The following is a 27,926-nucleotide window of genomic DNA, read 5'->3' on the forward strand; positions in this document are numbered from 1 at the left end:
GGATCTTCCCAGACCAGGGATCGAACCCGTGTACCCTGCATTGGCAGGTGGATTCTTCACCACTGAGCCACCTGGGAAGCCCCTTCGTTACATTTTTAGATGACTTCTTTTCACCAGCTAGTGTGAGGCCTGGCGTCTGCCCCAGGAAATAATGTTTCATCCTGACTTTCCTTGGAGGAGTCTGTCTTTCCTTATAATTCAGGCCATTTGGTTGTCCTGTGACCTTTGCTGACTGATGAGTTCTAGAATGGTTGCTATTTTATAAATTATGCAGGCTTCCCTGGTGGCTCAGATGGTAAAGAATCCGCCTGCAATGCAGGAGAACCTGGGTTTGATCTCCGGGTCGGGAAGATCCCCTGGAGAAGGGAATGGCCACCCACTCCAGTGTCCTTGCCTGGAGAATCCCAGGGACAGAGGAGCCTGGAGGGCACATGGGGTCGCACAGAGTCAGACACAACTGAGCTACTCACATTTTCACTTTCCTTTTTCGTAAGGGTAGCAGCAATATTCCAGCTTTGCCCATCTTTGGGAATGTTCCATGTTACTGACTTTTCGTGGCCTGAGATTTGAGTTTTGCCGCTTTCTTTGGGTGCGCTGACATTCTGATTCTCCAAGTGAGTTGGCATTAAAAGCCTGGCCGGTGTCCTTGCAGAAACTTGGGGGCTGTGGCAGCCGTGGAGCCAGTGTAGCGCCTCGTGCGGGGATGGTGTCAGAGAGCGTCGCCGTGTGTGCCTGACCTCCTCCCCCTCCCGACCTGGCTGCCCCGGAATGTCCTCGGAGACCTCCCTGTGTTCCCTGGAGGACTGTGCTGGTAGGTATCCATCCTCCCGCCCGAGCCTCTCCCGGAGGGGCTGCTGCACTCAGGCCTGCCTGGCAGTCGCCACCAGGCTGAGTTCAGGAGTGGACTCAGCTGCACTGTCGCTGCTGCTGGCTGCACGGACTCTGCCCCTCAGTGTGTCCGCAGCTGGGGCTGGCTTCCGGGACGTAACACTGTCAAATGGGAACGTGACAAGGACATCGGTCTAAATGAAAGGTTCAGACATACAAAATCATTTTTTAAAATGCAAAAAGTGGGAGGGATGATCATTTCTCCCAGGATTTCTTGCTGTTTCTCCCTCCTTTAACTTCTCTCCATCAAAACTGTGGGGAAACATTAAAAAATTGTTTTTCTCCTCCTCATCTCCAAGAAGTCCCAGGGAACCATATAGATCAATTGTCCAAAATGAGGCAAGATGCCCTGCCTTATCCCCTGAAGGGCCCTATATTTATTCTTCACTCCCCTGCCCAGGAGGAGAAGGTGGGGCATTTCATGTTACCATCACCTGGAGACTGGCCCGTCCTTCATCCTCCTGAGCATCTCGAAGGCCCACACCAGCAGGTGCTCAGTGAGGACTTGATGTGGATGGTCTGTGGTGGGGTGCTCAGGTCACTCAGCTGGGTTTGCCGCAGCTTATGGAGCTGAATCCCATTCATTTCCCACAGGTTACAGTAAAAGGGAATCTTTGCTCTTTGCACACACCATCCCCCATCTGAGACACAGCCAGCTCCCCATTTAGTTGACCAGCCTTTGCTCTGGTCCTGACCGTTAGGTGAGGCCCCTCTCTCCAGTCCTGACTTCTTTCATTCTCTAACTCCAGGTTGAAAACCATCCCCAGTTCCTGCCCCTTTGGGGCCTGGAGGAGTTAGATGTTTTCTGTGTTTGATCTCAGAGCACCTTGTTGAGCAAACCACCAGCATCTGGCAGCACCTTGACCGGTGTCCTCACCTGTGACCTTCCAGAATCCTGCTGTCTCCTCTTTGCAGCAAGTGCTGGAGGCCTTGTTCCCTTTATTCCAGCCTCCGAAGGCCATTCTGTCTTCTGTGGTTTTCCGATTACAGCTTCAGATGCAGGCTCTCCTCCCAGGCCCCAGCTTTCCCGCCCTCTTTCAGCAGCCCTGGGCCCCACCCCAAATCTGTTTTTCCAGTTGTGTCTCATACTGTCTTCTAAGGCTTTCTGCTCCATCTGCCCTTTTCTTTATAAGTCCCCTTACTCTCCATAGCGCCTTCCTTGTGTGTAACTTCTTGCTTTTCATTCTGGGAGGGCATGCTGTGTTAAGCTATTCCATCTAGAGTTCCATGATACTCAAATGAATTAAAAATCAACTGCCCCTGACTTCTGCTGCACCTTTAGCAGCAACAGCAATATCAACCATTTATTACATGTCTCACTCAAAACTCATAATAATTCTACAAGACAAGGATTCTTATGCTGGGCTCAGATCTTGAGAGCTTGATGCTGCCAGGCATTTTTTTTTTTAAGTGCCTTGCATGTATAAAGTCGGTCCATTATTGTCTCCATATGCAGGTAAGAACTTTGTAGCAGAGAGAGGATAAGCCGCCTGCCTAAGGCCATAGAGCTAGAAAGCAAGGGACTAGATCTGGCCTCACCCTAAGCTCCCTAACTTGAATACTTTGCCTCTAAATATTACAGGTCAGTCTAGCTTTCTAAAAGCATCCTGGAATTAGCAATCAGTTTTTGCGGCTGTGTGGTATTATTTCATGTTCTGGCATCTTAATCTCTTTAATCCTGGGTGGGAACTAGAAATTTGTGCATTATAAATTAGCAAAAAGGGTAAGTATTACAAACACCCTGCTTCTACCATCAGTGGTCCTCAGATAAATGCTCATGTGGATAAAAATGATCATTTCTCCCAAGTGTTTCTGTCTCCGGTTTAGGCTGTTTTCCACTCCTTGGAAGTGTAAAGACCTGTTTGCAGGCTGCTTAGCATCAGGAAGCTCTCCTTCACTTCAGGGAAAGATGAGATGAGGCAGAGATGGGTGAGGTCAGCACCTCTGGGGCTTTTTTCCAGCTGTGGTTTTGAAGGATTCCAACCAGAATCCAAGGTGACAGCTAAGAGGTCTGTCATGTACGTTTGCCACTGATGGGGCAGCCGCTGCAGACGAAGACATGATCAGCCAGGAAACAAATCTTTCATCATGTGACTATTTTCACTTGTTTCAAAGTCTAGAGTTCTGTTTGGTTTTGAAAGGATGTTTTTATGCCAAGGTCTGAGTGAAGTTCTACATTAATTTGGCCCTTCTTGTTCACCGCAGCAGTGGGTGGATTCAGTTGCCATGTACCCACATTCCATCAGATGGGATGTTGAACATTTTGTTACTACCTTTAAAATAATGAATCAATTACTGAATGTTAACATTGATTGAGTACCAGCTCTGTGCCAGTTATTGACTAGAGTTGGAAATATATAGGTAAGCCATGTCTCTCTGGAAGAGGCGGATGATATAGTAACTTAGCAGACACAGAAGCAGGTGTAGCGTCCAGTACAATAGAAGATATCCACAGCTTGCTGTGGATACTTGGTGACAACCCAGGCTGGGAACACCTCTGTTCTTGGAAGAAGTGATATGGGAGCTGAAGTTTGAAAGCTGAATAAGTGTCACCTGGTGTACGAGGTGAGAAAGGGAGTTTTAGGAAAGGGAGCAATGGATGAAAGTTCGGCAAATGATGGGCACCTTAAGAAACCCAGAGAACAGACAACAGTTTGATGTGGCTGCAGGACAGTGTCAGGAAAGAGGGATAAAAATGAGGCTGGACAGGGGGATTCCCTGGCAGTCCAGTGATTAGGACTCGGTGTTTTCACTGCCAAGGGCCTGGGTTCAATCCCTGGTCAGGGAACTAAGATGTTGCAGGCTGCACAGCGTTGCAAAATACACACACACACACAATGAGGCTGGACAAGCCAGATCCTAAGTGCCCCTGAAAGATTGGACCTGTGCTGTAGAGGGCTTTTTCTGCTGCAGTGTGGAGTAGAAATCAGAAGGGGCAGGAATGGCTACAGGGAGGCCTATTAAAAGAGTTTGTCAGTGACCCAAGGCAGTGGGATGCGGAGGAGAGGATTTAGCAACTCTGGATGTGGCAAGCATGGAGAGGGGAGCATCCCAGGTGAAAGTTAGGATTCTGTTGCTGGCAACTGCATGGATGGGTCCCAGCTCTGGGGATGGTGAGGGAGACTGGACCCGGGTACCTCTGACTGATGAGTGCCTGGAAGTGGGGAGATGACAAGAGTTGAGGGAGGGGTAGGGGAGTGTCTAGGCAGATGGACACGGGCATCAGAAGAGTAGAACTTATACACGGAGGTGAAAGGGTTGGTTGAGATGGCAGCCAGGGATGAGGAGGCTGAGGGACACGCCCTGCCGCTGGCTCTGCTTCTAATAAAGCTCCCACCCAAGAGTGGGTGGAGGAGGCTCTGCCCTGCGGGAGGGCCCATCCTCAGGTCAGGCAAGTAGACAAACAGTGTTTTGTGGAAAGTTTCTGGATGGTGAGGTCTTTGCCTATAGGTGTCTCATAGGGTGCAGTGGAAAGGGGAGGGAAGCATTGGGGATGGGTCCAGGAGATGACTCACACAGCTGGGGGTACGACTGGGGGAGAAAGACACCAGACGAAACCAGCACAGCGTTGTGGCTGTGAAGCAATTACCCTCCAATTAAAAGTAAATTTAAAAAATCATCTGGTAGGCTAATCCTTACCTGTTCCCCCTTTTGGAGGGCAGAATAGAATGTGGTGATTGGAGCTTGCATGATTCGTGGTTAATGGCTCTACGTGATCATGACTTGCAAGACCCTGATTGCTCCTTATGCATACATTAATTCAGTTCAGTTCAGTTGCTCATTTGTGTCTGACTCTTTGTGACCCCATGAATCACAGCACACCACATAAGAGAGAGGGGACAGGTGATTGGAAGGGTTTAAATGATGGACAGTGGCCTAAGAGTTGAAAGAGAGGTCCTGCCGGGTGGAACTGGGTGGGCTCAGGTTCCTGAGTACTTTAGTGGCAGTACAGGCTGAGGTCCCAGGTGGTGTCTGAGTCTTGGTGAAACATTTTGATGACTGTGGGACACACCAGATTGAGAGACCAGGGAAGAAGGAGGAAAATCAGCACCACGTGGAAGGCAGTGAGGAGATAAGAGAGCTGAGAAAGCAGAAGTGGGAAAACAGAGGCTCCAGTACCTAGGAAAGACAGTTCCTGGACATGGGAGAGAAAAATTGAGTTGTAGTATATTGCCAAAAGACCTATTTTCACCTATCAGTTTCTCTTGAGATGTGCGCATGTAGCTGCAACCTGTCTAAATTACTTTGCATTTCAAGTGTTACTGGAAATTTTCCAACATTCATCTCAAAGGTACATTTAACTCTTCCCATGTTTCGGAGAAGGCAATGGCACCCCACTCAGTACTCTTGCCTGGAAAATCCCATGGACGGAGGAGCCTGGTAGGCTGCAGTCCATTGGTTCGCGAAGAGTCGGACACGACTGAGCGACTTCACTTTCCCTTTTCACTTTAATGCATTGGAGAAGGAAATGGCAACCCACTCCAGTGTTCTTGCCTGGAGAATCCCAGGGACAGTGGAGCCTAGTGGGCTGCCGTCTGTGGGGTCACACAGAGTCGGACACGACTGAAGTGACTTAGCAGTAGCAGTGCTCAGTTGCAGAGAAGGCAATGGCAATCCACTCCAGTGTTCTTGCCTGGAGAATCCCAGGGATGGGGGAGCCTGCTGGGCTGCCGTCTCTGGGGTCGCACAGAGTCGGACACGACTGAAGTGACTTAGCAGCAGCAGCAGCAGCCCAGTGCTCACTGGTGTCCAACTCTCTGCAACCCTTTGGACTATAGCCCGCCAGGCTCCTCTGTCCAAGGAGTTTTTCAGGCAAGAATACTGGAGTGGCTTGCCGTTTCCTCCTCCAGGGGATCTTCCCCGCTCAGGGATTGAACCCACATCTCCTAAGTCTCCTGCATTGCACACAGATTCTTTACCACTGAGCCACCGGGGAAGCCCATATTTACCTTACCTTAAGTGAAAAACCTTGATTTTTTACCTTGAAAGACTCCTCCTGAGGCTTCTATGTAGAAATTTGGGCTCAAGTGTCAGCAGACGCTGAGTGTGGCCAGGAGTCACCCTGACTGTGGCCCATCTGGGCACCGCACTTCTTTCTACGGGTCTGTGTTTTTCAGTTTGACTTAAGTTGTCTGTAGAAATACGTATGACCAGAAGTCCTAGTCCTTGCTTATTTCACTTCTTTCTTTAAGTGCCAGATAATTAGAGCCAGTCACCCAGAGACCTTAGACCCATGCAGAGAGAAAGATACCAGAGGATGCATTTGTCCTTTTTTTTTTTTTTGGTAGCTTTCCAACCATCCAGCCCATCTCCTCTCCAGCCCCAGGCTCCCATGAAGTCCAACAACGTCGTGACGGTCACCGGCATATCCCTGTGCCTGTTCATCATCGTGGCCACCGTGCTCATCACGCTCTGGCGGAAGCTGGGCCGCGCCCCCAAGTGCAGCACGCCCGCCCGCCACAACTCGCTGCACGGGCCGGGCTGCCGGAAGAACTCCGACGAGGAGAACATCTGTGAGCTGAGCGAGCCGCGCGGCAGCTTCTCGGATGTGGGTGACGGGCCGGCGGGGAGCCCCGGGGACCCGGGCATCCCGCTGACCTACCGGCGGAGCGTGCCAGCGCCCCCCGATGACGAAGCCTCGGGGAGCGAGAGCTTCCAGGCCAACGCCCAGAAGATCATCCCGCCCTTGTTCAGCTACCGCCTGGCCCAGCAGCAGCTAAAGGAGATGAAGAAGAAAGGCCTGACGGAGACCACCAAGGTGTACCACGTGTCCCAGAGCCCCCTGACGGACACGGCCATCGATGCTGCCGCCGCTGCCGCCGCAGCAGCAGCATCCCCTGGAGGGCCCGAGAGCCCCGAGGAAGCCACGGCCGGCAAGTTCCGGATCAAATCCCCGTTCCTGGAGCAGCCCCCTGCAGTGGGCGCCGGAGACAGGCCCCCCTCCCGGCTGGACCATCCACTCTCGGCGGCCAGCTGCGCGGTCAGCCCCAGCCAGACCCTCCTCCGCAAGTCGCAGGTGAGGAGCCACTCCCGGGGGTCCCACTTTCGCAGGACGGCGAGCTTCCACGAGGCCAGGCAGGCCCGGCCGTTCCGGGAGAGGAGCCTGTCCACCCTGACCCCTCGGCCGACCCCCGCCCACGGCCCCAGGGCCTGGACCTGGGACCAGGCCGGAGAACGAGGCCGGCCTCCGAGTCGAGGCGCTGCGCTGTTCCCGGAGAAGCGGGACCACGGCCCAGGGGCCGCGGGGGCCAGTGGTCCCTTAAGCCCTCTCCCCAAACCCCACTCCCTGGGACCGCCCCCAAGGAAACCGGACCTGGGGGATCGCCAGGCCGGATTCGTGGGGGCAGGTGAGAGACCGGAGCCTCCCCGGGCTCGGAGGGGGCCGTCCCCCAGTCACAGGAGTGTCTCAAGGAAGCAGCCTTCCCCCCCGGCGCCCAAAGATGGTTACCAGAGGGTCAGCCCTCTGAGCCCTTCTCAGGGCAGAAAAGACAAGTGTCAGAGCTTCCCCGCCCACCCGGAGTTCGCCTTCTACGACAATACATCCTTCGGCCTCACCGAGGCAGAGCAGCGGATGCTGGATCTCCCGGGATACTTTGGGTCAAATGAAGAGGATGAAACCACAAGTACGCTGAGTGTGGAGAAGCTGGTTATCTAGACCAACCTCACCCCCGAGACTTCACACAGCGGGGTCCTGGGCCCAGATCCAGGAATCGGCTGCTTACAATGTTCTGTGGACTCTTTTTAGTGTGGACTCTTCAGTACAGCAGGGCAGGATGTGGGCCAGGTGGTAACTCACAAGTGTGCACGTGTGTTTCAGTTTATAAGAAGTTATCTCAAACTTCTTCCCTTCCTTAGCCTGTTTCTGTCAGCTTATCACTACTAACTATGATAATAAAATTTAAACAAGAGCAAAATAGGGCTCGGTCTCTCATGTGAGCATGAAAAATGACAAGATACAGCATGTGAGTGTGAAATGCTACGAACACTTCGTTGGCAGCTTCCAACTGGAAACACATCTGAGCGTTTCAACTGTAAGAAGTGCTGGAACAAAGTAAGCTCGCTAACACAACTGTGAATTGTAATTTATTAAGTTAGAAACATTTCAGAATTTGACTCCTGCACAGGCGGTATTGAATAGGTTTCATATTTGGCTGATTGTCATTGATGACTATTTCTAGGCTACCTAGAAATAATGATACCATAGATATTCCAGAATAGCTTTCAGGTGAGAATTGGGTGATGTCTGAGCCTCCCTGGTGGCTCAGACTATAAAGATTCTGCCTGCAATTATGGAGACCCGGGTTCAATCCCTGGATTGGGAAGATCCCCTGGAGAAGGCAATGGCTACCCACTCCTGGAGAATCCCATGGACAGAGGAGCCTGGCGGGCTGCTGTCCATAGGGTTGCAGAGTTGGACACAACTGAGCAACTTAGCACACATGTTGTCACTCAGTCATGTTTGACTCTTTGTCACCCCATAGACTGTAGCTGCCAGGCTCCTCTGTCCATAGAACTTGGCAGGCAAAAAGGCTGGAGTGGGTTGCCTTTTCCTACTCCAGAGGATCTTCCCAACCCAGGGATCGAACCCATGTCTTTTGTGTCTCTTGCACTGGCAGACAGGTTCTTTACCACTAGTGCCACCTGGAAAGATAGTTTTTATAGGGGTGGGTAATTTCATAAGCTAAGAAGTGGAAGGAGTTTTCCAGCTATTTTGGAAAGAGGTGGGGATTTCCAGAAATTGGGCCACCACCCACTTTTTGATCTTTATGATCAGCCTTGGAACTGTCATGATGCCTGTGAGTGTGGCATTTAGCATGCTGATGTGTTACAATGAGCATACACTGAGGCTCAAAGTCTAGTGGAACTGGACTCGTCTGCCGTCTTGGACCTATTTGGTTCTAATCAGTTTATGTCCAGTCCTCGGAGTGTGTCATTCTTTTAAATGCTGTGCTTGCCCCCTTCCCTCCTGTTTGAGAAGAAACTAGAGGTTGGGCTCCATCCCTGAAGGCCTGTCATCAGGTGCCATGTGGCCACTGCAATCTGCTGTACTTCCTCTCAGACCTTGAACTTGACGCCTTATCTGCACACACTTGAGTGACTGCACTTTCTTCTTTGTTCATCTTGACCTTTGTTAGCTGCCGCACCCACCCTGCCTTTTAGACTCTGTTTTCCTTCTTCCTTTTAGAGTTTATCAGGCTGTCAGCCTGCTGGCTAGGTTTCAGGGACCATTGGAGAGAGTGCAGTTAGATGGGGAAAAGGAAAAATCACAAATGCAATTAGTGTACCTTAAAAAGTTTATTTTGTCACAGTACCACTTCATTTGTTCTATTATTAATGAAAACCAAAATATATTTCCTTTTGGAAATGCTTTAATAATAGCTATCTACTTTTCAGGAACAAGAGAAATCGATTATTCAGTGGTATCTGACAGCTGATGGGAAGAGGAGGAAATCAGACTTCTTAACCTCCCTTTTCTTTGTTTGTCCTACTGGAAAGCTCTGTTCTCTTTCCGAGCTCACAGGATTATGTGCCAACCTTTAACAGAGGGTGTGCTTGCTTCTTCTGGACTTCACGATGGATTTCCAAAAAATTGTTTTCATCTGACTGAGGTAAAAGCAGCTATGGGGAAGGTGAAAATTAGAGAAAAACACTGTGAACGGAAAGATTTTCTGTTAACTTATGTCTTTCCCCTGTATATCATGCATCTAAATTAATGTCACAGTGTGTTAATGTCACAGGGAGTTGATAACGACATGTAATATATTCACCTACCACCTAGCCCAGTTTTCTGTGGGTCAGTCTCTACGTTTCAGAATTAAGCTAATTTGGCCTCTGTCTGAAAAAGAGAAAAGTGGATGTTTCAGCACTGTCTTCGATGGAGAAGTGGTTAACTTCCTTAGAAATAATCTCCTATTCCTCACCACAATGTCCCTGGGTCCTAGCCCCAGTGGCTGCCGTAGAGTAGGAGCTCCATAAAGATTTGTTGAATAAATGACCAGCTATTCAAAAGCCCTCAAACTGTATTTGTGGTTGAATTGGGACAATTCTTAAGACACTTTAAATCTTAAACCATTCTGAATGGGATGGGTTCCTGTGAGATGTGGGTTTTTTAATTTCTGGAAGCATCCCCAAATGAAGAAATCCTTAACTTTTCCAGATAATGCTTTAGCAAAGAGATGAGGGCATCTGTAGAGCATTTTGCAGTGTCTGTGCAAGTAAGGAAGTATTGAGTGTATATGAGAGAGTGGCTTCCACATGGACAGGGTGCCCTGTCTTCCTAGCAAGTCTTCTTCTCACCCCACTGCCTGGAGTCCACACCATCTCGTTTGGTCAGTTGCTGTCCAGATGTGACTTCTAAAGGGGATTTATTTCATAGAACCAAGAACACTCAGTGTGCCAAGCCCTTGCCACTACTGCCCAAATGATGACCTATGCTTCCTCCCAATTTTCTCTCCTCAAGGTCTGTTCCACTCCAACCTGACCCAAAAAATATCAAACTGCTGTTTTACTACTTTTATGATTTTTTTTAAATTTTATTCTAGATACATAACTTGTAAAAATTGTACAATTTTTAGTCTGGGAAGTTTATGAGTCATTTTTATACACAGATGACAGTGTATTTTAAACATATCATATTATGTAAGGGCTTGTTTCTCCAGGTCATACCAGCTGAGTCATAATTTGTACAAAAAGAAGTATTTGGCATAGTCAAAAGCACACAGGTTTAATTCTGGCCCCTCCCTTTCTAGCTGTGTGATCTTAGGTAAGTCACTTAATCACATGAGCCTCTGTAAAATGGAAATGTTCATTCCTGGTTCAAGATGAGGACTTCAGCATATATATTTATTTCCTCACCCTCCTAGGATTCGAATATAAAACATATAATACCAAAAGCAGTTGAGAGAATAAGAGATGAAGTGATTTCCATGGATTTCTAGAGAACAAAGTTCATGGAAGAACACGAAATGGAAGAAGCTCTAGCCCAGGATGTGTTTAGAGGGTCTTCCAGAAGATGGGGGCCCTACCTCTGTGCTAGCCCTTCACTGAGGTTGGGGACTCAGAAAAGTCATTGGAGTGAAGAGAAGATGGAAGAATAGTGAAGATCTCTGTACGAAACGGTCATCCTCCATTCCTACTCTTCAGCACTGGTGCCAAGAGCTCCCAGCAACTGGATGTTCAACCACAGACCAAACCAAAACCAACCAACCAACCAATGACCAGAGAGGAGTTTTATAAAGACAGCAAAGCCTGTTTCCAAGGAAACTTGAACAGCAGTAGTTGTCATTGGTAACCTGGCACAAAGCCATCTCATTCCAGCATTTGAGAAGCCTCAGCACTCAGATCTCAGACTGTTCACCCTCAGCTGAAGCCTGCCGCTCAGCACGTCCTGCACATGTACTTGGTGTCCTAGTCGGCTTTTCTCCTCGCTCATTCATAAGAAGAGCCTGACAACTACTGGATTCATGAAACATTTGAGAACAGTATGGCAAAGAAAGGTCTTTAAAAAGAGAAAAACTGACCCCAGAAGAAATGTATAATTCAGGGAATATGAGAAGAATCAAATAAAAACCCTACAAAATGAATTACTTATCACTAAAGAGATGTGAAATGACGTTACATCTGTTAAACAAAAACATGATGCTGTGAAAAGGAAGAGTCAAAATGAGAAGGAACCCTTGGGAAAGGAACTCGAGCTCAACAGCTAGATCAGTAGATGAATGAAACAAGCGCAGCAAATGTTTACAGTTGTTGAAGTCTCCTGGTGGATGTCTGTATTATTGTACTATTTTTTTTCCAGCTTTTCTGGATACTTGGGAATTTCATTAATAAAACTTTGAAATAGCAAAATTTAAAAAAAGGTAATAGTTTCACATAAAAATGCACTGTCTTGCTTTTGACACTTAGTAGCTGTATGATAGGACTTCCCAGGTGGCTCAGTGGTAAACAATATGCCTGCCAATGCAGGAGACACAGGTTCAATTCCCTAGGTCAGGAAAATGCCCTGGAAGAGGAAATGGTAACTCACTCCAGTATTCTTGCTTAGATAATTTCCATGGACAAGAGGAGCTTGATGGGTGGCAAAGAGTTGACACAACTGAGCATACACACACACACAGCTGTATGACAGCAGTGATGCCAAGGGAAGAAGGTTCTTGGGGAGGGAAGGGGAACTGGGGAACGCTTGATTCTACCCAGATTCTCCATGGCGCCCCCATGACGCCTCCCCAGAAGCATAAGAACAGCATGTTTTGGAACCAACCTAAACACTAGATTTTGGCTCCTAAAGCCCACCCACCAAAAGCTGTGTGACCTGGGTGAAGTACTTAATTTACCCAAGGACCTAGTGTTGAGCAAATCTGAAGAGTGAAGAGGAAAGCATGGCTTCTAAATTTCTGGCCAGCATGACATCTCAGGAAGAGGAGCTGTAAGAATCCAAAGGGGGATGGGAATCATTTCAGGACACAGGATTCAAAGAGGAAAGAATGACCTCTTCTGTAAAAGTGGTGTAGGGACTCCGAGTCATCTAATTTTAACAAAACAGGACGTCTGCTTGTATCCCAAGCTGATGAAGAGGAATGAAGCAATTATGTTTTTTTCAAATGATAGTGAGCTTATATTGCTTTATTTGAAAGGAGAGATTCTTTTAAAGCAGTCCTTTGGGGTAAAGTTCAGAAACAGCAAAAACTGCTATGAAGTGTTGTATATTATTAGCTCTACTTTTAATTGAGTATTTATATGATGGTGTGGAGGAGGAAATGGCAATCCATTCCAGTATTCTGGCTGGGAGGATCCCATGGACGGAGGAGCCTGGAGGGCTACAGTACATAGGATCGCAGAGAGTCGGACATGACTTAGCAACTAAACAAAATGTACGCTAAAGTTAAGTTTTCAAGTGCATGCATTTGAACAGATAAATTTATATCAGTCAATGTGTAATAGTAAGACACAGCTTGATGTGCGTTGGCAACAGTTGAGGGAGACAAGTGGCAGGAGCTGTAAGCACAGGATGGGAACTCACTCACTCCAGCAGCGGAGGTGGCATCAGAGTAGAGGTGGGAAGTGAGAGACCATTCTCAAAGCTGGAGTGCTGCAGAAACAGTAGGCTTGACAGGGCAGCTGGGCAGTGGAGCCATCTGGGATCCCCAGGGAAGGAACAAATGTAGGATGAGGGAGGTTGGACATCCAATAATAACACTAGGAGAAAATCCCACTCCTAACAGTTACAAGATGGCCCTGATTAAAGTTCCAGGCTTTCATAATAGATTATCCCTGACTGTCCCCATAACCCTGTAAGATATGATTATTATGTTTGGTTTGGTCTGGTCAGAGTTTTTAAAAAGACAAATAGTACAGGAAAATTTACAACAGGAAGCAATGGTTCCTTTTAATTCCGAAGCCTCAGTTCCACTTTGCAAGGGCACCAATGCTGCAGCTCTCCAACTGTGTTAAAATGATGGAGCTGCTATTTTATGACATTGCTTACTGACTCCTGTTGATAAAGATTCATCTTCATATCACCCCTGTACACATGATTGTTACATCACTATTTTTAGCTCTGTTGTTTACTTTTGCAACTTTAATTTCCTTGAACTTTTGTTTTTTCTTCTCCTAAATATAGACAACATCTCTTGGCTTTCTATTTCATGAGAAGAGGGTATTTGAGCTCCTGACTTCTAGACTCTCCACCTATCCTTCCACCTCCAAACTTTTCATCAAGCTGTGCTCTAACTCTCAGATTTCTGTGGCTGAGGATATTTGCATTCTAGTGTGTGAGCACAGTTAAGTCTTAGAAAATTTGTCCTCAGGTGAGAGTCTAGTAGCCTCTACTGTCAGGTCTAGTCTGACAGTAACCAATAAACAGCATGATGGCTAATTTGTTGATGATATAAATTCATTGCAGAGACGAGAAGTACGTTTCCTGCTCTGTAACATATCACAACCCTATGCTTCTCAAGTGCTCAAAATCAAGGTTAATTTTTTTTTTCTTTTCCTAGTGTTTTCTTGTTGAAAGAGGACATCTGTACCTTCTTCCCATTCTATCTATTGCTTGGAATAATTTTTTTTTCCTTTTTGAAGTCCGTTGATTTCCTCTTCTAACTTGATTGATATTTGTACTGGGACTTTTGTCTAGAGTCTTTAAAAGAAATTCTAGTTGCTTTTCTTCTTTCCAGACATCCTCTGCTTGTAGTGCATGTGTAAGTTCTTTTGATTCTATATCTTATGAAACCCCTTTCTTTCCTGGAGCCCTTCTCTTGGCTCAACTATGAACTGGTGGCTCATCTACTCAAACAGCAGACGATCTTGGTCACGTTGTTCTGCTGATGGAGTAGGTGCTCAGATAACTTCTCAAGAAAAGGTTTGTGGCAAGGAAGCTTTCTGAGTATTTGCACGACTAAAAAAATCTTCCATTTTGCCCTCACAACTAATTTGACTAGGTATGGGTTTTCCAGATTGAAAACCAGTGTTCCCCCTGAATTCTGAAGCTATTAGACCTGTGCTTCTAGTGTAGCTAATGAGAAATCAAATACCACTGTTAACCTTGTTTCTTCTTCTTGTTCAGTCGTTAAATTCTGTCCAATTCTTGCAACTCCTTGGACTGTAACTTCCCAGGCTCCTCTGTCCGTGGGTTGTCATTTCCTAATCCAGGGGATCTTCCTGACCCAGGGATTGAATATGAGTCTTCTGCGTTGGCAGGCAGATTATTTACCACTGAGCCACCGGGGAAGCCCCTTCTTTCTTGTAGAAGTTGATTTTTCCCAGTCCCAGAAAAACTCTTAAGACCTCTCTTGTAAAACCTCCTTAATATCTTCCAAATGAAATGTGGCTTTTTCCATTCCCCCTAATTAAAACTCAGGAGGCCCTTTTTAATGGAAAGCATGTCTCTTTAGTTCTGAAATTTTTCTTTGTGATGTGTCTTTGGTGTCTTTCTCCCCTCAGTCTTCTCTGTTCTTCCTGGAATTGTTATTTCTCTCTTATTGGACCCCCTGGATTGATCTTGTGTGTGTGTCTGTTCCATACTTTCATGTTTTACATATTTTTGCTCCAACTGGGAAATTTCTTCTATTCATTAGGTTGGACCACATGAAATTGTAATAGAAAATAGTTGAATATAAATAATTTCCTATAGTTCAATCCTGTGTGTGTGTGTGTGTGTTACTGAACAATTTAAAACTACGTTGCATGGAATTCCCTGGAATTCCAGTGGTTGGGATTCCACGCTTCTACTGCAGGGTACAGGGGTTCCATCCCTAATCTTGGGGAACTAAGTGCCCACAAACTCTAAGGTGTGACCAAGAAAGAAAATGAAAAGGAAAAATAATATGTTGCGGAGACACATGATCCTTTAAAATGTATCTACTAACAATAAAGACATTCTTCTACAAAACCCATATTATTATCACACATAAGAAAACAAGACCCTGATGCTGGGAAGGATTGAAGGCAGGAGGAGATGGGGACGACAGAGGATGAGATGGTTGGATGGCATCACTGACTCAATGGACATGAGTTTGAGCAAATTCCGGGAGATGGTGAAGGACAGAGAAGCCTGGTGTGCTGCAGTCTGTGAGGTTGTAGAGTCGGACACTGAGCAACTGAACAACAAAGAAAATGATTCCTCCAAATAATATCCAGTCCATGTCAGATTTCCCCAGTTGTCCCCTAAAAGTCTTTTTCTGACTCAGAATGTAGTTGAGGTTCTTGCTTTGCATTTGATTATATTTTCTTGTGTCCTGGATTGTTCCTCCACATACATAAAAAAATGACGCTGACTTTGCCAGTTGTCCTGTCAAGTGTAGATTTGTCTGATTGCCTGCTGACGGCGGTAATGTGTTCCTCTTTCTCTGTCTTTCTTGTAACCAGGAAGTCATGTCTAAAGCCCTGCTTGGATTCATTTGAAGACTCCTGGGGAGTTGGGGTGTTCTGTGTCCCATCACAGCAGGAGGCACAGGTGTCCCATAATTAGCGATGCTGAAACACTCGATGAAAGTGGTGATGGCCACCTTCCCTCTCCATAAACTCATGGGGTTTTAAAAAGTCAATATTTTATAATCATTTATCCCTTTCTCACTCTCCCTCCCTGCCAAGTATACAGCTGCCTGGGAGAATTTCTAAACCTGTGTTCCCACAGTACTTTGCTCATAAACCAGTTTGGTATTCATCTCATTGCTTTATGGTTATTCATATGCTATTGTTCCCAACAGCATGTGAGAGCTGGGGGCAGGGATCGGACACACTATTCCTCTGTGTCTCAAGCAGCACTTGAAGCACTCAAAGGGGGAAGGTTCATTGTCTCTGGGGTCTTGGCTCTGCCAAGTTCCCCAACTGCATGAACTTGCGTGTGGACTTCACCACTATGGACTTCAGGTTTCTTATCCATAAAGGAAGAACCATCTCTTCTTGCTAGACTGTTGATACTATTGAGTGAGAAGTTGTGAGTGAAGGACCCCGGCGTGTGGTCCAGCCATCTTCCAAGCTCTTGGTGTCCCTTGGCCACCATTTGACTTGTCCCAAGATTAACTCCCATGTCCTCCCATGACATCAACTCTTTTGATAGACTTGACATATTTGAAAGTATAGTTTTAGTCACTCAGTTGTGTCTGACCCTTTGCGACCCCATGGACTATAAATATAGCCCACTGGTTCCTCTGTCCGTAGAATTCTCCAAGCAAGAATACTGGAGTGGGTAGGCATTCCCTTCTCCAGGGGATCTTCTTCCTGACCCAGGGATCAAAACTCAGGTCTCCTGCATTGGCAGGCAGATTTGATATCGTATGAGCCACCAGGAAAACATGAAAGAGATCATATTTCTTTATTACCTTGTCCCAACCAGGCAACTACCATCATGATTATCCCTGTGCTCTCTGTTGGAAATAGGTGTTCTTACTTCTTTTTTTCTTCTTACTTCTTAATTTAGAGCGAAAATGGAGTTAATGGAGAGAGTGAGATGGAAACACCCAGTTTCACAACTCTGGGGCACAACACGCCCACTGTCTACACCGTGAACCAAGTCCTCAGGAGCTGTGCAACCTCGAAGCCCTGCTTCCTGGTCTCCAACTACTAACTGTCTGCTTCCAAACCCTTCTCAGTTTACATTTTTGCTGTCCCTTCTACCTGTGCTAAGGATCGCATGCCTTCTCTGATCCCACTGGGCTTCTTGGAGGAGTTATCTATGCTATTTTCTCCCCTTTTATCAGCTCTTTTCTTCTCTCCCTGCCCCACTCCCTCTTCAGTTCATTGCATCTGGCTTTTACCTCCAGTAGACTGAAACTGAGATCCAGTAAAAAAATCACTCTAATTTCAAGGTCTTTGCCCTTGCTCACTGGAACTTTATAGTCATTATTTTACATTGCATCCCAACAGGTGTATTGTGACACCAGTGTATACATCTTACCATTCTAAACTCTCTGTATTTTGCCTGCTTTTGTAGGGCATTTATAAGTCCGTTTATCCATTTTGTGCTCACCAGAGTCATAGGTGGTCATGTCAGATCACAAACTCCAGCAGGGCGTAAAGCCTTGCAGTGCTTGAGCAGAGTGCCTGGTGCATCGTTTCTACTGGCTGGGGTGACTTAAGCAGAGTTCAGAACAACTTTCAAGCAAGCTCAGAAAGGGCAAGATGAGGAATTTCTCTGGTGGTACAGTGGCTAAGACTCTGCGCTGCCAATGCAGGGGGCCAGGGTTCGATCCCTGGCCAGGGAGCTAGATCCTGCATGCCCCACCTAAGATTTCGTATGCTAAAGTTCATCTGCCGCAACTTAAGACCTGGTGCAGCCAGATAAATAAAATAAATATTTAAAAAACAAAAGAAATGACAAGATTAGAAGCAGATTTGCTGTGATTCTACTTATAAATAACAACAACAAAACATTTTGCTGCTGATAACTGGAAGGTGCCTGTTGATTTAAAGGAATAAGAAACCGATGACATGACTTGCTAATCTTGCTAAATCTAAATCCTTGGAGTAAAATAGGGGCTGAAAAGTAGGGAAACCTGCCTAGATGCATGTGTGGTGTGTGGTTCTGCTCAGGGTAGGTGCTCTACAAATTCCTGTTGAATTAGTCCAGTTACTCCTCCGGATAAGGCTTGAATGAGCTCCCAGCTGGCCACACATCCTTTAATAATGTCTTCCTGCTGGCAGCTGCAAGACGTGTTAGCATACTGGCTAGATGATGGAGGAGGAGAAAGGCCAAACCTGAGTAAGCATCTAGGAATTTAGTACTCAAAGTTTAGCAAAGCACTGTGTATGACTACGAGACTGAATGTCAGTTAATGCCCACTTCATCCTGTTAAGGTATACCCATTAAAGAACAAAAGCAGGGCTTCCCTGGTGGTCCAGGGGCTAAGAATTTGCACTGGACACAGGTTCAGTCCCTGGTCCGAGAACATCCCATGTGTCACAAGACAGCTGAGTCTGTGTGCCACAACTGCTGAGCCCATGTACCCTAGAGCCCCGTGCTCCGCAACAAGAGGAGCCACCACAGGGAGAAGCCTGTGAATCGCAACTAGAGTAGCCCCTGCTCACCGCAACTAGAGAAAGCCTGAGCACAGCAGCAATGACCCAGTACAGCCATAAGTAAATAAAAAATTTTTTGAAAAGCTAATGTCTGCTTGCCTGAGACTTGGCCTTAGCCTACAGGTGAGTTTTGGACAAAATGTTTAAATTAGAATCTTTTTTTTTTTTCTGATGGGGCCGATAACAGTCCAGTTTTCCATAGTTCCTAATACTCCCTGTGATCTTGCTTCACTCATTTACAGACTGCACAAGACTCCTGAAGGCAGGAAACCCAGGCTTACAGGAAGCAGAAACCAGAGAGGGACCTCTGGGCATCAAACTGGCCTAAAATTAGAATTTAGTCTTCAACATTAGTTTAGTCGAGATTTCAGAACTTATGGGCATTGTGTCTTTATCTGATTTCTCTTAAGAGCTTTGTTGACTGCTACAACCTATGGAAACAGTTTACAAAGAAGGGCTTGTTATGAGTGATTTCCCAGAAGACCCTACAGAGACATGTTTTTTTCCCAGTAATGAAGATGCACTTATTGTGTGTTTCTATTAATAGGTAGCTGCATAGGTGTATGCTGTCTTATTGAATTTGTGTGGCCGTGGAAGGCTCAGAGAACAAGAATTTGCTCAACGGTACAACCATCGTCCAGGCCAGGAACGGTCTCCTGGACGAAATACCATGTTCTTTCCACAGGTCCCTGAGGCAGCACATGATTTCCCATCATTCTGGGGGACGCTGAAAAGTGAAAGTTGGTGATGGACAGGGAAGCCTGGCATGCTGCAGTCCATGGGGTCACAGAGACACCACTGAGCGGCTGAGCTGACTAAAGAGCAGAAGAGTAATTTTATAATCTATACGTGATCAGCAGTGCAAGAGCCCCAGCCCTGCTCCCAGTAGATCACCAGCTGTTTCTGTCCAACCATCGCTGAGTCCAGATGCTCCAAACCTCCGAGCACAGACCCTGCAATGAATGTTTTCCAACTGAAATTTCTTTGTTCAAGAACATCCAGGCAGAGCAGTATTTTATGGAGGTTGGACTTTGGCTATTTTGAGCCATGCTTTATTAAAACACAATTCGTCTGAGGCATTTGTGCTGTGTTCTCAATCAGTCGTGTGACCCCTTTGGATTTTAGCATGACAGAAAAAAAATATTATTTTATTATTATTATTTTTTTAAGATTTTCTTTTTTTTTATGTGGACCATTTTTGAAGTCTTTATTCAACGTGTTACAATATTGTTCCTGTTTCCTGTTTTGTTGTTTTGGCTGAGAGGCGTATGGAGTCTTAGCTCCCCGACAAGGGATGGAATCTGCACCCCCTGCGTTGGAAGGCGAAGTCCCAAACACTGGACCACCAGGGAAGTCCCAGGAAAAAAAATTTAAATTTCTAGTTTGAGCTATTGCAGGAAAGACTTCTTCTAAAATAGGAGGGGTAGCAGGAACTTACTATGGGTTCCTCGCTCACTGTCGTTAAAAAAAAAAATATGTTATGACAAAGATGCTTGTTTGACCTACCTTTAAAAAAAACCAATTGATTCTGATGTTTAAAGAGGTAAGAGTCATGAATAGTGAATGTTTGAAATTTACATGAGTCAAGAGAGAAAAGTCATTATAAGTAATTTTAACTTAATTTTCATATATTTAAAATCTGGTTTAAGACTCAAGGAAGCTTTTGAAGAAGAGAAAAGATATCCCAGATCCCTAACACTGCTTTTCATTTTGGGGTGTTCCTGTCCAGCCTCTAATAACATCAGGAAGTGATTAGTGGATGGAATACAGGATATAATTTTGGTGCTAGGATGACCTATCCAAAGTTCTATTACCTAGTTTAAGTTTTATGACCCATCCCATAAGAAACAACTTAAGTGAAAGAGGAGGCTTTCCCCCATTTATAAACAATCTTAAAGCACAAAATTTACTTTCATGGAATTTTGACTGTTTTCTAGAGTTTAAAAGGGTGTGGTAACTATAAAAACAGCTGCTTATTAACTGTAGGCAGAAGTTATACAAGCTTGGCAAAGCAGAAATTCTGAGAGTATTTTTTAAAAAGCTAAGCAAGTAGTCATGTACGGATGTGAGAGTTGGACCGTAAAGAACGTGAACACCGAAGAATTGTCGGTTTTGAATTGTGGTGCTAGAGAAGGCTCTTGAGAGTCCGTTGGACTGCAAGGAGACCAAAGTAGTTAATCCTAAAGGAAATCAACCCTGAATATTCACTGGAAGGACTGATGCTGAAGCTGAAGCTCCAATACTTTGGCCACCTGATGTGAAGAGCCATCTCACTGGAAAAGACCCTGATGCTGGGAAAGATTGAGGGCAAGAGGAGAAGGGGGCACCAGAGGGTGAGACGGTTGGATGTCAGTACTGACTCAATGGACATGAGTTTGAGCAAACTCCAGGAGATGGTGATGGACAGGGAAGCTTGGCGTGCTGCAGTTCATGGGGTGGCAAAGAGTCGGACATGACTGAGCAACTGACCAACAACAAAGCTGGAAAAAAAACTCCAGCAGCAGCAGTACTGGGGAACGTTTGAATTTGGGAGGGGCTGGAAACCCTCCCGAGGCAGTGTTTGGCAGCAATGGGCCAGTGACTGGAGATAAGAATGGAGGACAGGAAGGAGGTGCTAGGCCAAGTTGGAATAAATGAAATTAGCTTGAAATGCTTGAAATTAGCATGTAGAGTTACACTTCTATGGAAAAGTAGCTGCAAAGTGATATACTATATATACTTAGATTTCCAGAATGTTAAAGAAATAACCTGCCAGTGTTTGTACCAAAGATCAATACCACTGTTTTTATATCTAAATGTTAGAACTCAATGGGTATAACTTGGACATTTAAAGGTTAAGTCCAAAGAGGCTTGTCTGCTTGGGATTTGCTGCAGGGACCAGTGTTTGACTCTAACACAGTTGATATCTGTTGGGAGCTTGCTACTTATGAGACATTGGTAAAGGCACTTACATGTGTTAAATAATTTAATCTTTACATCAACCTTGTCAGGTACATGTTTTCAGACAAGGACACTGAGACCCAGCGAGGGTCAAGAGCTCGTCCAAGTTCACACTGGGAGAATGATGGAATCAAGCTAGTACTCCAGCCATTTCCTCCAGAGCTCTCACTGTTAGCCAGGGTTAGATCTGCCTCTCCGATGCGTGGCTTCTAGCATGGTGAATCAGGGATGCTCACCCCTGAAAGGACTCACAGCAAAGTTATTCACAGAATCCCTTCCTAGGGGCTTCCCCGGTGGCGCTAGTCATAAGGAGCCTGCCTGACTGCAGGAGACATAGAGACGCGGGTTTGATCCCTGGGTTGGGACGATCCCCTGGAGGAGGGCATGGCAACCCACTTCAGTTCTTGCCTGGAGAATCCCATGCACAGAGGAGCCTGGTGGAGTTGGACACAACGGAAGTGACTTAGCACACACACGCGCTCTCCTAACAGATTCACGACCAACATTAGCAGGGTGCGTGACCAGTTCATTCACTAAGATGCCTCCTTCAGCCTGGCTTTGTGTGGGGTACAGCCTTAGTCCCAGCTGCTCAATCCTCGGACTGTGTCTGCTGGCTCCCAGGGATGTTCCAGCCAGCAGGATTGGTGTGAACATTAGCTTATCCGTTGGATTTGTTTTCTAGTCCTTTCTGGTCCTCTTACTAGTTTTATCCCAGTCTCAATTTAGTGCAGTCGCTTGGACATGTCAACCCCATGGACTGCAGCTCACCAGGCCTCACTGTCTATCACCAACTCCCGGAGTTTGCTCAGACTCGTGTCCATGGAGTTAGTGATGCCATCCAACCATCTCATCCTCTGTCGTCCCCTTCTCCTCCTGCCTTCAATCTTTCCCAGCATCAGGGTCTTTTCCAGTGAGTCGGTTCTTCACATCAGGTGGCCAAAGTATTGGAGTTTTGGTTTCAGCATCAGTCCTTCCAATGAATATATCAAGACTGATCGGATGGACTTTAGGATGGACTGGTTGGATCTCCTTGCAGTTTAAGGGACTCTCAAGAGTCTTCTCAATTCAAAAGCATCAATTCTTCAGCGCTCAACTTTATAGTCCAACTCCCACATCCATACATAAAAACCATAGCTTTGACTAGACAGACCTTTGTTGGCAAAGTAATGTCTCTGCTTTTTAATATGCTGTCTAGGTTGGTCCTAGCTTTTCTTCCAAGGAGCAAGTGTCTTTTAATTTCATGGCTGCAGTCACCATCTGCAGTGATTTTGGACCCCATCTAGCTTTTAAAATTATGTTTTCTGTTGTAACATACTTACAGTTTTTGGTAGCAGCATTTTTAGATACTCTATACTGGAAAAAGTGACGGAATGTTTACTCCTCGATATTTCCCCTCAATTATCTGACATGGTCTTCTCTAATATTACTGTGAAACAGCTTGGATTTATCAAGATATAAATACATTATCCCAACAGCAAAAGGAATTCAGGCCAGAAAGGAATGGTGGGTGTTATTGCTTTGCAGAGGCATGCATTAATTAGAGCAATGCTTCTCAACATTGTCTGGGCATTATCATCTAGAGAATAGCTTAAAATGCAAATCCCCACCCCCAGCCTCCTTGAGGTCGAGGTTCAGTAGCCCTGGGGTGGAACTCAGAATTCGCATTTGAAATAATCACATCCAAATGCTTCTGATACAAGTGGACAGTTGATCCACTTCTGAAAAACATGATACTAGCAGAAGTTTGGGGAAAGCATATTAATATGGAGAGAGAAGTATAGCAATCACATCCATGCATGTTGGGAGATGCTTCTTTGGGAGGAAAGAGCATAGACTTTGTCACCAGATTGACTAATTTGAATATTGTTCCATTATAATTATTAATATCCGACCTTGAGTAGGAATTGTAATCATGCTTGTACCTTGGTTTCCTTATGTTCAGTTCAGTCACTCAGTCGTGTCTGACTCTTTGTGACCTCATGGACTGCAGCACTCCAGGCCTCCCTGTCCATCACCAACTCCCAGAGTTTACTCACACTCATGTTGATTGAGTCAGTGATGCCATCCAACCATCTCATCCCCTGTCGTCCCCTTCTCCTTCAGCCTCCTATCTTTCCCTGTATCACAGTCTTCTCAAATGAGTCAGCTCTTCGCATCAGGTGGCCAAAGTATTGGAGTTTCAGCTTCAGCATCAGTCCTTCCAATGAACATTCAGGACTGATTTCCTTTAGGATGGACTGGTTGGATCTCCTTGCAGTCCAAGGGACTCTCAAGAGTCTTCTTCAACACCACACTCCAAAAGCATCAATTCTTCAGCGCTCATTTTTCTTCATAGTCCAACTCTCACATACATGACCACTGGAAAACCATAGCCTTGACTAGACAGACCTTTGTTGGCAAAGTCATGTCTCTGCTTTTGAATATGCTATCTAGGTTGGTCGTAACTTTCCTTCCAATGAGTAAGCGTCTTTTAATTTCATGGCTGCAATCACCATCTGCAGTGATTTTGGAGCCCCCCCCAAAATAAAGTCTGGCACTGTTTCCACTGTGTCCCCATCTATTTGCCATGAAGTGATGGGACCAGATGTCATGATCTTCGTTTTCTGAATGTTGAGCTTTAAGCCAACTTTTTCACTCTCCGCAATAATACCTTTCTCGTAAGGGTGGTATAAGGAGCAAATGTGATAACAGAATAGAGCATCTTGTAGACTTTTTGCTAAACATAGCTTTTCAATGCATACTGAAATCCCACCAAATGATAGTAAAGCAGTGCAACAAGACACATGCACCTAAGGACAAGCAGAATGGGCAGGAGACAGCAGTAAACAAGAAATGTTATCAGAGTTCGGAGGAAAATGAGTGGATGGAGGAGGGCAGATGTGTATGTGGTACCCGCAGTCCATGCTAGGATACCCCTATTGGTTATTTATAGGCAGTGTCCTTGCAGTGCTCATGCCCTCCCAGTGGTTAAGTGTTTCTGTGGTCAGGGCCGGACGAGGGAAGTTCATTTGTAGAGCATGTTTGTCCTTCTTTAGATTGTATATTTTTGGGGGGGCTTTGATAGGGGTAATGAAGATTATGGGGGTGACTAAAGCTTCCTTATTCTACCCTTTTGGCACTGCCACTGGTTGATTCCAATTGCATGAATCCAGTGAAATATATGTGCTTTCTTACTTTTTCCAGCTTTATTGAAACATAATTGACATTTGTCATTGTGTAAGTTTCAGGTGTACGAGTGTTGATCGGAAACACTCATTGCAAAGCGATTGCCACCATCGCATTAGTTAATACTTGCATCCTGTCGCATACTTCCCATTTCTTTTATGTGATGTCATTTTCTTTTTTGTTTTGTGGTGGGAACATTTACGATCTACTTTTCTTATCAACTACCGAGTATATACTACATTACTATTAACTATGATCACCGAGCTGTACCTTACATCCCCAGAACTTATTCATCCTGTAACTGGTAGGTTGCATTAATACTATTTGACCAACACCTCCTTTTCCCCGACCACTCAGCTCCTGGTGACCACCATTCTAGTCTGTTTCTGTGAGTGCAGCTTTTTTAGGTTTGACATACAAGTGATACAATATAGTATTTGTCTTTCTTTGTCTGACCTGTTTCACTGTAAAAAAAAATGTGTTTTAGAGTGATTTCAGATGCACATGCTATAAATGTATTTTGGGAACATTATCACTTCTACACCACTGTGTAGTAAAGGGCTTGGATGTTTCCCTATTTCACTGAAGATGCAGATGTGAAACCAAAAGAAGAAATAGGTCTCTGAGCCCAGCCATTTAGAAAACTTAATGAGCCTGGGCTACGATAAGGTATCATTCATTGTCATCCCACTTCTCTGTTTTAGTGCTGGCTTCCTAATACTTGAAATTAAATGAACAATCTCTTGCTCTCTCTCACTCTTTGCTCTTTTATTTACTTTTTCTCCTTAGTCTCATTTGTTTCAGCTGTCCTGGCAATACCTTTAATGTCTCACAGAAAATCAGCCCACACCAAAAGAGATGGTGAATTTAAGATTTTAAAAATAATGCTTGGAAATTTTCTTGAAATTTTGCTCTATTTTTTTTTTTAACATCGATATTTACTTGGTAGATGCCATGCGCTCAAGTTCTTTTTCCAAAATGTCTCCAATAAGCCCATATTTCTTCATCTCTAGTCCAACTATGGCCCTGCCCATCTCTCCAAAGCTTTACTAAGGAGCTCTGTCTGCTTCTTCCTTTATATACTTCCATCTCCTCCCCTGAAATATTATTTGACCCCCTGAAATCACTGGTTGCATGCACTTATCTTAAGATAAAATCTAGCATTGGTTTTTCTTGGCCTTGCAGCTTAATTCCCTGGGCCTTTGGCAGTGAAAATGCAGTCTTAACCACTGGCTAGGCTAAGGCTAAGTCACGTCAGTCGTGTCCGACTCTGCGACCCCAGAGACGGCAGCCCACCAGGCTCCCCCGTCCCTGGGATTCTCCAGGCAAGAACACTGGAGTGGGTTGCCATTTCCTTCTCCAGTGCATGAAAGTGAAAAGTGAAAGTGAAGGCGCTCAGTCATGTCTGACCCTCAGAGACCCCATGGACTGCAGCCTTCCAGGCTCCTCCGTCCATGGGATTCTCCAGGCAAGAGTACTGGAGTGGGGTGCCATTGCCTTCTCCGCTTAACCACTGGACTACCAGAGAATTCCCAAATCTAGCATGCTTAATGCAACCTACTAAACCCTATGTAGTCTGACCCCTCCGTCCCATCAGCTTCGATTCCTACTACCATTTCCTTCAGACGTTATTTGCTCCAGCCACAAAGCTTTCACGCAACTCCCCAGATACATCAGATATTTTCCTCCTCGGGGCCTTTGCAAGTGTTGTTCCTTCTACTTACTATACTCTCTTCTCTGCTGTTTTCTCTCTCCTGTAACTCTAGTTACATTTCACTGGCTTTGTTATAGATTAACTAAAAATGAAAAGCCAATCAATAACGTTTAAGAAATGATTATGTATATGAAGTCATTATAAATACAAGTAGTAAGATTGGCCTATTTAAAAAAATTCCACTCTTAGGTATTTACCCAAGAGAAATAAAAACATGTCCACAAATGACCTATATTTAAATATTTATAGGGCTCTAGTCATAATAGCACCAAGCTAGAAATAAACCAAATTCCATCAACAGAAGGCTGGATAAACAGATTGAGCTGTATATGTATAATGCCCTACCATGTGCGCTCAGTCACTCAGTCATGTCCAGTTCTTGGCAACCCCATGGACTGTAGCCAACCAGTCTCCTCCGTCCATGAGATTTCTCAGGCAAGAATACTGGGGTGGGTTGCCATTTCCTTCCCCAGGGGATCTTCCCAACCTAGGGACTCAACACATGTTTCCTGTATTGCAGGCAGATTCTTTACCCCTGTGTCACCTGGGAAGCCCTGTAATTCACCACTACTCAACAATAAAAAAGAATAAGCCACCAATACATGCAGCAGCTTGAACCTCCAAAACATTATATTAAACAAAAGAAGCCAGACATAGAAGAGAGTATATTGCATGATTCCATTTATGTAAAGTCCAAGGACAGGCAAATAAATACTATAGCACCAGAAATCAGAACAACCGTTGTCTTTGGGGATGTGTGATGGCAGGGGGAAGGGCATTGGCTTGAAAGGGCACAAAGGAACTTCTGCATCTTGGAAATGGTCTGAATCTTGCTTTGAGTAATGGGGTTACATAAGTATATACTGGATTTCCCAGGTGGTACTAGTGGTAAAGAACCCACCTGCCCGTGCAGGAGACATAAGAGACGTGGGTTCAACCCCTGGGTCAGGAAGATCCCCTGGAGGAGGGCATGGCAACCCACTCCAGTATTCTTGCCTGGAGAATCTCATGGACAGAAGAGCCTGGTGGGCTATGATCCATGGAGTCGTAAAGAGTCAGACACGACTGAAGTGACTTAGCATGCACGCACAGGTGTGTACATTTGTCAAAACATTAAACTGTATACTGAAGATGTGCACATTGTGTTGTGTATGCAATACACCTTAATTAAAGAACAATGCAGTCTTATGTTTTTGTAATTTGGCTGCTCAAAGAGATTTTTCCATAATCAACTCCAACGCATCATTCTATTTCCTTTGTAGCTTCCGTCACTTCTTTTGAATCATACTCAAATCTCATGTATGTTAATCATGTGAGAGGTTACCAGGCTTCCCTCTGGATCGATAGACTTATTTTCTTAATATATGTGGTATTGTGATAACAGACATCTCATTCCCTCACCCATAGGGGATAAGAAGTAGCTGCAGTGTACACTAGAAGGCACAGTGGTGACAGTGACATCTTGGCAGTGAAGGAGAAAAAACTGAAAGTATGACCTAAGAATCCAAAAGAGTGTGAGCCTGGAATGATTGAAACAAAATCAGACAATGTTATACATTTCCGTAGTCACAGGGCATCACGTTTTGTCATAGGGTTCATCCAGAAATGTTAAATCATATGCAGTATATTCTATTTAAACCTAGGTAAATCATATGCAGTATATTCAAAGCTATGGTTTTTCCAGTAGTCATGTATGGATGTGAGA

General features: G+C 45.3%; 1 protein-coding gene and 1 non-coding gene across 7 annotated transcripts in view; both read left to right on the forward strand.

Annotated features, from left to right (window-relative positions):
* The window catches only part of THSD1 (thrombospondin type 1 domain containing 1), a 35,804-nt gene extending 20,137 nt beyond the window's left edge, over positions 1-15,667 (forward strand). For 2 of the 6 annotated variants that reach the window (XM_027973588.3, XM_027973587.3), the window contains exons 4-5: positions 653-811; positions 6,177-15,667. In XM_027973588.3, the coding sequence (XP_027829389.2) occupies positions 653-811; positions 6,177-7,543 (1,526 nt within the window). In that variant the 3' untranslated portion in view covers positions 7,544-15,667. The remainder of the gene's footprint in view (positions 1-652; positions 812-6,176) is intronic. The other 4 variants (XR_009595214.1, XR_009595213.1, XR_009595212.1 and 1 more) reach the window with 4 other exon arrangements.
* LOC114116757 (U8 small nucleolar RNA) lies at positions 4,505-4,640 on the forward strand. Its single transcript, XR_003590579.1, has one exon. It is a non-coding gene; the product is annotated as a U8 small nucleolar RNA (small nucleolar RNA).
* Positions 15,668-27,926: the final 12,259 nt, after the last annotated feature.

This window comes from Ovis aries, chromosome 10, assembly GCF_016772045.2.
Source record: "Ovis aries strain OAR_USU_Benz2616 breed Rambouillet chromosome 10, ARS-UI_Ramb_v3.0, whole genome shotgun sequence".
Classification (NCBI taxonomy): domain Eukaryota; kingdom Metazoa; phylum Chordata; class Mammalia; order Artiodactyla; family Bovidae; genus Ovis; species Ovis aries.